Below are 13,705 nucleotides of genomic sequence, written 5' to 3'. Positions count from 1 at the left end.
CTTCAGAACAAACTACTTTTTTTATTCAGTTCAACTCAGTTTTGTCAATTTGGTTGGAATTTGAAGCAGCTGGATTCTCAAGGTAAATATGGAACAAATTAAAAAACCCATCCTCCACATTTACAGTTATTTACAGAGTTTCCGAAGTGAAGCTGTTGAATCCCTTAAATCCACTGCGGCCGTTCAACGGCAAAGCTCCTGGTGTGAGGACGAACCTCGTGAAGGAGGTTCTACAGAAGGTGGAGAGGAGCGAGTCTCACCTGCAGGAGGGAGGAAGGAGGCGTCCAGGAGAAAGTTCACTGCTGTGCTTCTAAACAAAGATGGAGTCACAGCTGCGGCCCGAGAGGAGACTCGGCCCAAAGAGGAGCAGACGCGCGGAGCGGTGGTCCAGCAGCAGCGGTAAAGTGGTCCCGGGGTGAACTTGGTGTGAGCGCCTCCTCTCAGCTGCTGCTGCAGCGGCTCTGCACCGAAGAGAGGGAGGGAGACACGCGACTCACCCCCGCGTCACAGCGTCACCGCCGCTGACGCTGCCTGACGAACCCGGAAACCACCGAGGATCACTCTCCGACGGGAGCAGGAGATGAAACCTGTTTATTAAAGTTAATGAAGAATAAAAGTGTAAATACAAACTAACACAAAGAGCAGGAGATGAAACCTGTTTATTAAAGTTAATGAAGAATAAAAGTGTAAATACAAACTAACACAAAGAGCAGGAGACAAAGACACGACGTCATCTCATTTAGCTTTAGTTCATGTGGACAGAAACAGGACTCACACCTGAACAAGAGACAAAATGGCGCCTCTCAGGTGTCCTCACCTGTTGAGTCTGATGAACAACAACATTGAGATAAAACTTTATTGCTCCACACACTGGAACATTCAGTTGTTAAAGCAGCAGCAGGTCTGAATGATGAGAATAAAAATATTAAAATAGGAAATAGAATCAAAATGAAATAAAGGTGATTTCAGGTGATTAATATGAATAAAACATTATTATTTACTGCAATTAACTTATAGATTCAACAGAATCCATAACACCACACAGTTTAATGTAGACATCATCTGCTGATAAAAACAATGTTGTGTATTTAATCCAACACAACGAACCCTGATGTCCGACAGCACCTGAATGCAGCAAGCGACAGGAGCCGCCTTTGCGTCATGACGTCATCAGACCGTACGTGCCGTTACTTGTGTCACTCCCGGAAGTTCGGTGAGGAGGAGGATTGTTTCCCGGGAGCTTTTCCCGCCGTGTGATCAACAGCTGATCGGACTCACGCGGATCGTGACGATGATGAAGACGGAGAAGATTCTGCACCTGAGGAGCAGCCGAGGCCGGAAAGTCCGAGTGGTCCGTGAACATTACCTGAGGGAGCGCGTACCCTGCTGTAGCTGCGCGTGTCAGGCGGCCTGTGCTAACGGTACACTACAAGTACACACATACATGTACACACAGATACATGTACACACAGATACATGTACACACATACATGTACACACACATACATGTACACACACATACACACAGATACACATACACACAGATACACAGACACACACTTATACACATGTACACACTGTTTGACTGTATCTTTACTGAAGTACAAAGTGTGTGTACCTTTACTGAAGTACAAAGTGTGTGTATCTTTACTGAAGTACAAAGTGTGTGTACCTTTACTGAAGTACAAAGTGTGTGTATCTTTACTGAAGTACAAAGTGTGTGTACCTTTACTGAAGTACAAAGTGTGTGTATCTTTACTGAAGTACAAAGTGTGTGTATCTTTACTGAAGTACAAAGTGTGTGTACCTTCACTGAAGTACAAAGTGTTTGTACCTTTACTGAAGTACAAAGTGTTTGTACCTTCACTGAAGTACAAAGTGTTTGTACCTTTACTGAAGTACAAAGTGTTTGTACCTTCACTGAAGTACAAAGTGTTTGTACCTTTACTGAAGTACAAAGTGTGTGTACCTTTACTGAAGTACAAAGTGTGTGTAACTTCACTGAAGTACAAAGTGTTTGTACCTTTACTGAAGTACAAAGTGTTTGTACCTTTACTGAAGTACAAAGTGTTTGTGCCTTTACTGAAGTACAAAGTGTTTGTAACTTTACTGAAGTACAAAGTGTGTGTAACTTTACTGAAGTACAAAGTGTGTGTACCTTTACTGAAGTACAAAGTGTTTGTACCTTTACTGAAGTACAAAGTGTTTGTGCCTTTACTGAAGTACAAAGTGTTTGTAACTTTACTGAAGTACAAAGTGTGTGTAACTTTACTGAAGTACAAAGTGTGTGTACCTTTACTGAAGTACAAAGTGTGTGTACCTTTACTGAAGTACAAAGTGTGTGTACCTTCATGAACAGAGGGGAAGCTGCTTCCTGCAGACCTGACTCACTATGTGGTTCCTGACGTTGGAGTGGTGGTCGACTACCTGGAGATTCTGGAGTTCAGAGAGCTGCAGGGAATCATCTTCACACAGACTTCCTGTCAGGCTGTGCAGCACAGCAAAGGACGCAGGTAACACACACACTCATAGAGACACACACACACACACAGACACACACACACAGACACACACACACAGACACACACACACACACACACACAGACACACACACACTCATGAAACGTCAGAATCTAAAATGAACCTGTGAAACGTTCAGACACAATCAAAGATGCAGAAAGTCCCAGATGCTGATCTGTGTTTCGGTGCAGGTAGCTTCAGTGTCGGCCCTCGGTTATAAATTGTGGTAAAATATTCTCACGGTCTCTCGGGATCATTTCCTCTCAGTTCATCTTCGGACTCGATGGCAGCAGGACGGCTCCTGTGGTCAGGACACTTTGTTTCCAGCCTCTAATGACGGAGAGGTTCAGAGGTCGACCTCATTAGACGGAGGCTCTGCTGATCAAGCTGATCCAGCTCACAAACAGGGGGTGGGGGGGTGGGGGGGGCTCTGACAGTCCTGATGAACAGTGTAAATAAGAAGCTGCTCACGACCCCTGGTTCTTATTTCTGCTGATGACGCCATTTTAAAGTGTTGCATCACTAATGTGATGAGGTTTCACTTCTGATGATGTTGGGCCGTGAGCTGATGCCACGCTGTGTCAGTAATGGAGTGTGTGTGTGTGTTCTCTCAGCTCTGAACTCTGTCCACACTGATACCTTTTCATTTTAAAGGTTCAATGTGTAGAATTCAGTGACATCTAGTGGTGAAGGTTCCAGAAAACTCCCAAAACTTTGAAAACATTAATGTTAGTTGAAAACCTCCAGGTTGTGTTTCGGAAGAACAGGAACAGACTTTTCAACTTGTAGTTTTTATTGAACTCTACAACTTTTCTCTGGATCAGTTTCTGTTGTGGAAACGTCTCGATCATGTTTTCCTCTCCTGGTTCCGTGCAGACAGTACAACCGTCTGCGGAACCTCCTGAAAGACCCTCGACACGACTGCGTGCTGTTTGCCAATGAGTTCCAGTGTTACTCCTACTGTCCCCGAGAGAAGGGCGAGAGCCAGGAGGCGTGGCAGAGCAGGTGAGAGAACACTCGTCCAGACTGAACCTGCAGCTTCTTCACAGTCACGAGTCTTTGTTAGACTGAAACACGAGGAAACAACTTGTGTGTGTGTGTGTGTGTTAACTGATTAACACTGTGTGTGTGTGTGTGTTCAGGTGTGTGTACTCTGCAGCAGTGTGGTACTACGACCACCTGGCAGGATTGATGGATGTAGTGATGATCACAGACGACCAGGAAGTCGTGACTCAGTACAGCAGCCTCAACTCTGGAGTCTACGTCATCTCCGTCAAGGTACGTGACGAACCTGAGCGTCACTTACAGATAAATGGAATCTGTTCTATCCATCCACCCACGGTTCTGTATCATGGACCTGTTGGACCTAATTGTGTTTCACTGCCACGCTGTGTATTTGTCATGTATTTGCTGTGTATTTGTCGTGTATTCGCTGTGTATTTGTCGTGTATTTGCTGTGTATTCGCTGTGTATTTGCTGTGTACTTGCTGTGTATACTTGCTCAGTCCTCTTCGCTCCACCGAGCTGCTCGACAGCTAATATTCCTCCGCTGCCGTGGAGTTAAAAACACGTCGGGGAAAAGTAAAGATTTATGGCTGCGTTACAGATTTTGATGAAGTGGTCACAGTTTGAGTCGAAGGAGCGAGAAGAGAAAAGGTGTTAACAGTCAAATCAGCGGAAACAAGTTATTTTAAAGGCTCCAACCTTTAGAGAGTGATTTGTATTTATTTACCTTGTATTAAATACTGTGAAGTATCAAAATATATCTACAACCCGTGTTCAGAATGTTGAGAACGAGCCGTCGGTCGGACACAGAACCAACATCCTGCTGTTACAACAGAGTCCTACATGAACACTGACCCTGATAACGTCCATAAAGCCAGTCACTGTCTTCACCCTCGTCTCTTCTCCAGGAGTATTTGCAGAACTTCTGGCCGGAGTTGCGAGCGGCTCACGAGCTGTACGGCTCCGTCTCTCAGGCGCTGCAGGAGAAGGAGAGCGAGGGCAGGGAGAGAGAGTTCGCCGAGCATCTCCCGCCTGAAGTCCTGGAGGCGGGAATCAAGTCTGGACGCTACATTCAGGTACGCGACAAATCCACGACAGCTCCATCTGTCGGCTTTATGTCCTCTGAGTTTCTCATGTTCGGCAGGAAACTAGGAAAAAAGGATTTCCCGCAAAACTGCAAATTTGTGCCGGCTTCATCTTCTTGGCTGCTGCAGAAATGAAAATCCACGAATCCAAGTGAAACTTTTAAAAGCAGCACACGTCTTGTTAGAGGAAGTGGTCTCAATTAATTTCAGCTAAGGAAAGGAGGGATGTTCCACACGCTTCCAAAATGTTTCCCGTCACTCAGCTGAACCTCGGGGACACGAGGAGCTGCAGGGAGCTTTGAGGAGAGCCAATATAATTTAACATCCAACATGGACGTTTTTCTTTCTTCGTCTGCTGAATTAAACTTGTTAATGTTCCTTAAATCAAAATACATCGTATCTTCACTTCACGTTTTATTCTCAGGGGACTCTGAACGTCAGCAAGCACCGAGCGCAATCGGAAGCTTCTGTCAGGACGGAGGATTTTTCCAACAAGAGCACAGGTGCTAAACTACAGCGGCCGTCACATTCAGCTGTCGTTTTCTCTTCATCCTGATCCTCCTCCCTGTCTGCAGACAGTCGGTGCGTGTTGGTGCCCGGCGATAAGAATCGAAACCGAGCGATGCACTGCGACGTGGTTGTGGTGGAGTTGTTGCCGAAGAACGAGTGGAGAGGGAAGACCACGACCCTGACGGAGGCTCAGGGGGAGGAGAGGAGCGGAGCGGACGACGACAGTAAACCAGTGCCGACAGGTTTGGTTTAGTTTCTACACAGAACTCATTCCAACTCACGTCCTGACTAATTACTTAGTTGTTACCTCAAACTTAACTTAAGGGATCGTGAGTTGAATTTAAGATATCTTGAATTATGACTCTGAAACTGAACTTAAAGACATCATTCAGTTGCAGATGTTTGTAATTCATATAGAAACAGAATCATACGAGATGAAGAATTTGCTTTTCAACTGTTGAAAATGATCAAATCATCAAAATAGTTTTAAATAGTTAATAATTTCACCTTTTGAACCATCTGAACTCAAATGTTCCTTCACTAAAAGAAAACTTAAAATGTGTAAGTGAACCTTTAACGTGGAGATCTTTCATTATTTCTTTCATCCTGGTTCGATTCATTCATTATTTCTATTCAACAGTTTTAGTGTGAGGACGCTGCATTAACATTATTGATCTGTGATCGTTGAAACTCTCAGGCCGTGTTGTCGGGATCCTGCAGAGGAACTGGAGGGACTACGTGGTCACGTTCCCCCCCCGGGACGGGACTCAGCCCCAGAGCAGGAACTCCCAGAGAATCCTGGCTGTGCCCTGGGACCATCGCATCCCCAAGATCCGCATCAGCACGCAGCAGGCGGACGCTCTGCAGGTCTGGTGCTGCCGTCCACGATAAGATTCATGATGAGCCGCTCTGTGAACCACATAGACCATGTAGAGATAAATCTATAGATCTTACATGTGAATCTTCCTCGTGTCTCAGGACCACAGAGTGGTGGTGCGCATTGACTCATGGGAAAGCACGTCGCTCTACCCTAATGGTCACAGTGTGCGGGTTCTGGGTCGAGCTGGAGAGCTGGAGACGGAGGTCCAGACCATCCTCATCGAGAACTGCATCCATGTGCCTCCTTTCTCAGATGCACAGGTGAGACATTTAAAATACTTTACTACATTAAAACAACTTCAATATTTTCAGTTGCCACCAGAGAAAACCTCTGGATCTTCAGACGCTGCGTTTCACCAGCTCATCAAACATCGATCTCTCAATGAAAGAATGAATGAAGTGAAACCAGGGTGGACCGGATGAAACCGTTTTTAAAATCAATTAATTTATTCATTTATCCCCTAAATAAATCAATTTAAACTAATTCAACTCAAAGATTTCATCTTTTATCTATTTTACTTTTAGACGTGCAGACACTGCCCCCTAGAGGCCCTCAGCAGTTATTCAGAGCTGAAGTGTCTGAGGGTTGATTGAGGACATTTAAAAATGTAATGAAGACACTCATAAGACATTTCTTTGTCTTACCAGAATTAAATCACATGAAAATGATTTGTACCTCATTGGTACATAGTTTTTTTAATTGTGTCTGTGTGTCCGTCCTCAGCTGAAGGAGATGCCGGTCAGCTCCCCTGAGAGGCCGTGGCAGGTGGATCCCGTCCAGGTGGCGGAGCGGCGGGACCTCAGGGGGAGTCACCTGGTGTTCAGCATCGACCCAAAGGGCTGCGAGGACGTAGACGACACGTTGTCGGTGCGAAGCTTCGCCGACGGGAAGCTGCTCGAGCTCGGTGTCCACATCGCTGATGTCACGCACTTTGTCCCCGAGGGCTCACTCACAGACCTGGAAGCACGGACCAGGTGAGACGTCAGCTGGTTGACACCTCCGCTGCTGGAAGTGTTTTATTAAGAAAGGTTTAAAATGAGGGGAGACCGTACGGCTAAAGACTCAGGTGAGGTTCATTAAACCAACCATGAGGTTATGATAACAAGTGTTGATGTTTTAATTTTTCGTCTCCAGGGCGACGACCTACTACCTGGCGGACCGCAGGTACGACATGTTGCCTGCCGTTCTCAGTGCAGACCTCTGCTCTCTGCTGGGAGGAGTCGACAGGTCAGTGAACTGCAGGTTTCCTTTCGACACTGTTGGAATTTAACGTTTTGAATTCTTACACATGCGTTCCCTCTTAAATCCAGGTATGCCATGAGCGTGCTGTGGGAGCTCGACGCACAAACCCTCGCTGTCAACCAGGTGTGGTTCGGTCGCACAATAATCCGCTCCTCCTACCAGCTCCACTACGAGCTGGCCCAGGCGCTCCTCAACGGAGAGCGGGCGGAGGTGCCGGAGCTGGTCCAGCTTGGCTCTGAGGAGAAGGATGCAAAGCTGTCGGAGCTCACCCAGGCTCTGGAGACACTCACACACGTAGCCAGACACCTCCGAGCGCAGAGGGACCGAGGAGGAGCCCTGGAGCTGGAGGGGCTGGAGGTATGCTTGCTTTATCCTGATTTTTATCCTGAGGCAAAGTATCCCAGACATCCCTCCCCTCAGCTATGCTTTCCAAGGGCGTTCCCAGTGCAGGTGGATGTAGTCCCTCCAGCAAGTTCTAGGTCAAGTAGTGTGATGCAGGGTAAACGCAGGTACGCGGCGTGAACTCGATTCTAAATCGACCGTCGTTTGTGTCCTGCCGGCCAAATTTTTTTGCCAGGAGAGCAAAAGCGTCACCAGATAAAAAAAACTCCTGAATCAGGTGTTTAAAGTTTGGTCTCTGGTTCCTCTCAGGTTCGCGCTCAACTGGATGAGGACAGGAACATCACGGCCCTGGTCCCCCGTCAGCCCCTGGAGGTCCACGAGACCGTGGCCGAGTGCATGATTTACGCCAACCACTGGGTGGCACGCAAGATCCAGGAGACCTTCCCTCATCAGGCGCTGCTGAGGTATCACCCGCCGCCACGGCAGGAGTTCTTCAGTCAGCTGGTGGAGAGCGCCAAGGCTGGAGGATTCACCATCGACACCAGGTAACTGGTTCAGGATCTCTCCTGCTCCTCCTCTCGCAGGTTGTTTTGAATCAGTCAGAAAATGAATCTGTTTCTTCAGGACCAACAAGGCTTTAGCCGACTCCCTGGACCGAGCTGTGGACCCACAGGACCCGCTGGTGAACAGGCTGCTGAGAATGATGACCACCCAAGCCATGTCGGAGGCTCTGTACTTCTCCACTGGTGCCAAGTCCGTGGATGAGTTCTACCATTACGGTACAAATGTTTTCATCCTGAGCTTCAGATTCTGTGGATCTGAAGCTCATGAATTAAATAACGGCTCAGACTTGATGCCATTATTCAAAAAACACCAAAGAGAAGATATTAGAATCTAGAAGTGAAAATGTAATTTCTGTCCGTCAGGTCTGGCTCTGGATCGCTACACCCACTTCACCTCCCCTATTCGACGCTACGCCGATGTCGTGGTCCACCGCCTTCTCTCCGCAGCCATCACCGCGGAGAGGGGAGTGGGCCCTGGTAGAGCTTTGTCCAGTAACAAGGAGCTGGAAGAAATGGCTCAGCATATCAACAACAAGAACAGGGTCCGTGCTGATCTGTGATTCTCTTCTTACTGGATGAAATAAACTCAGTCTGACCTTTGACCTCTGTGTGACCTTCAGGCAGCAAAGCGAGCGCAGAAGTTATCCACCGAGCTGTTTCAGTGTCTCTACTTCAGAGACAGAGATCCTCAGACTGACCAGCGCTGCGTGGCCGACGCCGTCATCTACTCCATCCGAGGCAACGGCGTGTTGGTGTTTGTCTCAGAGTAAGTCGAGTCCCAAGATGCACCACTGCTCTTCTGAGTCCACATCCTGTTCCCATTAACTGTTGATCCAGATTTCAGTGATCCAGCCGCTCTGACGTCACTGTGTTCCCTTCAGGTACGGCGTGAAGGGGCCGGTGTACGTGAAGAACCGGGAGGGCCAGGTTGTGGCTGCAGGACCGGACGGCAGCTGCGAGTGGCAGAGCGGCTCAGTGCGACGGTTCTCAGACCACATCACCACCACCTCCAGCTGCGGCACATCCACCTTCAGACTGTTTGACCACATCACTGTGAGTCTCAAGACACGTCCAATCTCAGACCTCCTTGACTGATGACGAATAAGTTTCTATGGGCAAAATTAAACTATTTATTAAACTCCTTCAGTTTACACTTTAGACAGACGTGTATGTAGACAACATCTGGATAAGTTGTCATACAGCTGTGAGGCAGTAACCCTCATGAGACAAATGTCTCTTCTTCACATGAAGACCTGACTGGCTGTTTTACGTCCCCTTGTCTCCACAGGTCTGTATTTCTGTCCACTCCTCTAATTGCCACGCCGACCGTCTAAACCTCGAGGTGGTCGGCAACCAGCCTTACCGCAGCGCCGACACCCAGCAGCCGAGCTCCCAGGGCCGCAGCCAGCTGGTGCAGGAGGTGGTGCGTCTGGCCGAGGAGGCGCATCAGCAGGCCCAGGAGAAGGCGGCCCGGCGGCCCAAACTCTCCAAAGAGGAGAGAGAGTTCAGTCAGAGCAAAACTCCGAACCTGTACTCGCTGCTGGAGGAGGTTCGAGAACTGGCACTAATGGACCCGGACATGATTCCTCAGGTCTGCGCATCAACGGCTTAGAGCAGCCGTCAACTGAGATACTGAACAAAGAGAAGAGGATTCACACGACTGTAAATATATTAACTCGACTCTATTCTGTCTTAGAATCGTTCATTTGAATTTATTGAACTTTTTTCAACCAAATAAAGCTGTTTGATGACATGAGGTGTGGACAAGACTGACTGGACATGAAGACCATTAACCAGAGTGTGTAGAACTGTCTCTGACACAAACACTGTCTTCTTCTGCTGGTCATGTATTTGGACTCAGCTGTGATCGTGGAGCGGAGCTGCAGTATCAAGTTCTGCTAACTCAACCGGTCCAACTCCAATAATCAATCAAGTTAACTGACAGTTGAAATCATCCTCTGTGCTGCTACACGCACATTTCAAAACCACAACAACAAATATGGAATCAATGTTTAATCGTGTTTCAGATATAAAACGTGAACAGTTTGAAGAAAACACAGGAACAGGAATCCTACTAACAAAGAACAGTTTATATACACACACAGAGAAAGACACACACACAGAGACACAAACACACACACACACACACACAGAGACACAAACAGACACACACCTCGTTGCCTCACAGGTAACGTGTCTGAGCATTAATCTCTGTCCTCACACTCGTTGCTGTCTGGACGCTGTCGGGTCTCGTCCTCCTGCTGACTGGACTCAGCTGAAGCCTCGGACTCTGTGGGTGGAGCCTGGCTGGGTGGTTGCGTGCCGCTGCCGTGTGGCTCCACCTCTAAATGCTCCGTCGCCTCCTCGTCTCCGTTGCCCCGGTCGTCAGACCCGTTGAGGACATCTTCAGAAGAGACAGATGGGGGTTCGTCTGCTGGTGTGCCGACGGCCTGAGAGTCAGTGAGGTCTGGAGAGGAAGAGAAAACATGACGTCAGCAGGTTACTTTTTAAAATCCGTCCACGCTGAGCTCTGGTTTAATCTGAACAAGAAGTTTATTAACTTATTTAACTGGATATGTTGATAACTGATCATCGCCTGATTCCAGCTTCGGTTGATATTTTTGGGATCTTTTATTTCTTCAATAACTTGCAGCTCTGATTGAATTAAAGGCTTCATGTTGCTGAATGTGTTTCGATGGCTGAAGCCTCTCACCTGCTTCCTGCTGCTGGTTGTGGCGGGCGAGCCTCCTCTCCAGAGCTCGCTGTCGGTTCAGCTCCATGCGTCGCTGCTGCTCCTCGGTGAGGGAGGGGGCAGCCGGAGGAGGAGCAGCAGCTGGAGCGGGGGTAGAGTGGACTGGTCTTTGGGCTTCGTTAGTGAAACGCGCTCCACTAAATGGATCAGGATCTTCAAGGGTTTCCAGTTTAGCTTCTGCCTCTTCCCCTTCAACACAGCAGTTTTTATACGACTGGATTAATTGTGTAAATTTAAACTTTCTCACTTTTACACCATGATAATATTTCTGCTGTCAAAATAACATCTTCACTAATATTCACTGATTCACTGCCGAGTCGTTCAGCAGCTTAAATAACAAGAGTATCACAGAGACTAAACAAAGATGGACGACATGACGGCTCCTGACAGTGAAGCTGATTCATCTTAATCGCCCCCTGGTGGCCGGCTGCAGCACGGGTCATAAAGCTATCAATCAGAAAGTGTTCCATCTTTAAGAGTGATTTTTATTCTCTCACCCTCGTTACCAAAGTCTTCGTGTGTCAGCGGCATGTCCAGTCGAATCCGTTTGAGACAAGTCTGCCGATGCAAAGACACAAACAGATTAAAAACGTATCCGCTGATGAGATCATCTCCAAACGTTCGGCCTCCTCATCACACCTGCACTTCTTTCTTGGTGCCCAGTTTCTCCACTTTGTCAATAAAGTCTTCAAACTGCAGTTTGGGAAACAACCTGTGAGCCCAGTTCTCCATCTTCTGCATCAGCAGCCGCAGATCAGCAGCCTGAGAATCAGACAAACACGTCAGGCTGTCTTCTACACAACCTTCTGATGTGTGTGTTCACTGTCGTGTAGTTCACTGTCGTGTGTGTTCACTGTCGTGTGTGTTCACTGTTGTGTGTGTTCACTGTTGTGTGTAGTTCACTGTTGTGTAGTTCACTGTTGTGTAGTTCACTGTTGTCGTCAGTTCTTACCTCGTGTCCTTTGCCTCTGAAGTGGACGTCGTCAAACATCGTTCTCAGAGCTGGGAGTCCTCTCTCTGAGATCAGCCTGAAGAAAACGTTTTAATCCTCATCAACAACTGAACCAAACAATAAATCGTGTCCAACATATGTGAGGACAAATGTTTGTAGCGTTCTCATCAGCTGACAACACGATACACTTTTTAAAAACTGATTGAATAAGAAGGCAGTGATGTGGCACCTGTTAGAATCCAGTTTGGGCTGCGGCCTCTTCACTCCTTTCCTCTTGGCAGCAGGAACCTCAGCCAGCTTGGACACGTTTCCTTCTTCATCCTCTTCTTCATCACCATGAGGACAGAGCAGGACAACATCACGTCACCGTGTTGACAGGTACGATACATTAACCCTGCTCTCTCAAATCTATTCACAAAATCTTTTGAGTATCTGTATGAAGTGATCTCTTAAGATGCCTCCAGACGATAATCTCCTGAAATGATCCGGAGCAGGTTTGTGAACACAACTATTGTGAGAGCGAAGACTCTCAAGGTTCAGACCAGGAACATGAAACACACACACTCCTGTTCTAAAACCTACGGAGAACGTCCACACCGAATTGTGCGGACACTGTGCTGGGTTGATGTCAACAGCTTAGAAGAGAAACCCTCATCCCATTCTCACCATTTCCAGAGTGGTCTCTGTCATCTTGTCCCCCCTGTCCCGGGGAGTGAGGCGGGGGGAGGGGAGGGAACGCTTCATCCTGTGTGCTGCGGAAGTTAGAAGCGTCGCTCCGGCCATTTTGCTCCGGGTCAATCATGGTGAGAAAAACCTGCAGGAAAAATAAGAGTCATCCACAATCAGCTTTAGAATTAACGTTAGAATGAAGGTCACATTCCTCTGACTGCTACAGTTCTGGACATTAGTACTTGGACATTTAAAGTGTTTTATTCATATTTTGTGTTTATATTTGAAATAAAACTGCACTATGATTCGGTCCGATAGATACCGGTGCCTGATTGGCTCTGGATTTTCATGCCCAACCATATTCTCAAAATCAGGTAAAACCCTTTTATATGCAATTTGTCTGTAATACATCAAACTCTCTCTCTCTCTATATATATATATACACACACATATATATATATATATGTGTGTGTATATATATATATAGCTATATTGTTATTAAGTTCCTGTCTGTGCGTCTACACTTGTCTATTGTGGCTGTTACGGTTTAAAAACCCGGAGTTAATTAGTGTTAATAATAAATAAATAGTGTGGGGGGGGGGGGGGGGTATCGTTGGAGCAACGCAGCTTCCGGTGCGGGACGCGGGAAACTCAACCAACAACCTGTCAAAATAAAAGTATGAGAGACGATCTGTTGTTTGTGCTGCAGACTAAAATAACATAACTCTAATGAAACCAACAGTGTGACGTCATCCAAGCAGGATCAACAACTGGTTGAACTTTATGTAAACACGTGAATTTATCTGAGCGAACTCCGCGCTAACGCTGCTAAGCTAACAGCTAGCTGGGGTTAGCTCGGTTGGCTAACACATCAGATAATAACAATAACAGCTGTTAAAAATGAAAACGACTCGGACCACGAGTCCGCAGCTTCAACACGAAGTCAAACATCAGAGCTAAAGTGTTTTAAAGGACATTTTATCTTTTACCGGTCACGAGCTGCTGAGACAGGAACCTGCGGGGTGTCCTCTTCCGGTACACAGCTGGATCTCTTTCAAAGTAAAGTGCACCCTATCAGAATAAGAGCAGTTCAAGTGAAATATGAAATATAAGAATCAGTCTCTGATTTCTTCCTCAGGACGATTCGAACCATTCTACACTGATTCCTCCTGAAGAGCTGTGACT

At 47.0% G+C, this 13,705-nt stretch overlaps 3 protein-coding genes across 14 annotated transcripts in view; 1 reads left to right on the top strand and 2 right to left on the bottom strand.

Annotated features, from left to right (window-relative positions):
• The window catches only part of LOC109645781 (multiple epidermal growth factor-like domains protein 11), an 87,771-nt gene extending 87,169 nt beyond the window's left edge, over positions 1-602 (bottom strand). For 6 of the 10 annotated variants that reach the window (XR_011243376.1, XM_069527903.1, XM_069527904.1 and 3 more), the window contains exon 1: positions 261-601. The gene's annotated coding sequence lies outside the window, so the exon portion shown is untranslated. Of the gene's footprint in view, positions 1-260 lie in introns of all 10 variants that reach the window. The other 4 variants (XR_011243371.1, XM_069527893.1, XM_069527899.1 and 1 more) reach the window with 2 other exon arrangements.
• A 581-nt stretch (positions 603-1,183) lies between these two features.
• On the top strand, positions 1,184-9,900 carry dis3l (DIS3 like exosome 3'-5' exoribonuclease). Of its 2 annotated transcripts, XM_069527878.1 has the most exons (18): positions 1,184-1,421; positions 2,360-2,513; positions 3,397-3,525; positions 3,663-3,798; positions 4,434-4,601; positions 5,035-5,113; positions 5,186-5,362; positions 5,818-5,987; positions 6,099-6,260; positions 6,724-6,974; positions 7,135-7,227; positions 7,311-7,599; positions 7,894-8,129; positions 8,209-8,363; positions 8,511-8,689; positions 8,768-8,913; positions 9,029-9,200; positions 9,436-9,900. In XM_069527878.1, the coding sequence occupies exons 1-18, from the start codon at positions 1,292-1,294 to the stop codon at positions 9,757-9,759; spliced, it is 3,150 nt and encodes a 1,049-aa protein (XP_069383979.1). In that variant the 5' UTR covers positions 1,184-1,291; the 3' UTR covers positions 9,760-9,900. The 2 variants fall into 2 exon arrangements, with proteins under 2 accessions (XP_069383979.1, XP_069383981.1); XM_069527880.1 differs by lacking the exons at positions 1,184-1,421; positions 2,360-2,513; positions 3,397-3,525; positions 3,663-3,798; positions 5,035-5,113 and having other exon boundaries at positions 4,460-4,601.
• A 245-nt stretch (positions 9,901-10,145) lies between these two features.
• tipin (timeless interacting protein) lies at positions 10,146-13,586 on the bottom strand. Of its 2 annotated transcripts, none has more exons than XM_020110625.2 (8): positions 13,510-13,586; positions 12,518-12,665; positions 12,081-12,177; positions 11,852-11,927; positions 11,539-11,661; positions 11,397-11,457; positions 10,861-11,088; positions 10,146-10,614 (listed from the first exon to the last, which is right to left on the bottom strand). In XM_020110625.2, exons 2-8 carry the CDS (start codon positions 12,651-12,653, stop codon positions 10,352-10,354), a joined length of 984 nt encoding a protein of 327 aa, XP_019966184.2. In that variant the 5' UTR covers positions 12,654-12,665; positions 13,510-13,586; the 3' UTR covers positions 10,146-10,351. The 2 variants fall into 2 exon arrangements, with proteins under 2 accessions (XP_019966184.2, XP_019966185.2); XM_020110626.2 differs by having other exon boundaries at positions 12,081-12,174.
• Between the last annotated feature and the right edge of the window lie 119 nt (positions 13,587-13,705).

This window comes from Paralichthys olivaceus, chromosome 1 (assembly GCF_024713975.1).
Source record: "Paralichthys olivaceus isolate ysfri-2021 chromosome 1, ASM2471397v2, whole genome shotgun sequence".
NCBI lineage: Eukaryota > Metazoa > Chordata > Actinopteri > Pleuronectiformes > Paralichthyidae > Paralichthys > Paralichthys olivaceus.
The sequence above is the reverse complement of the archived record's forward strand: the minus strand, read 5'-3'. Positions and strand labels throughout refer to the sequence as shown.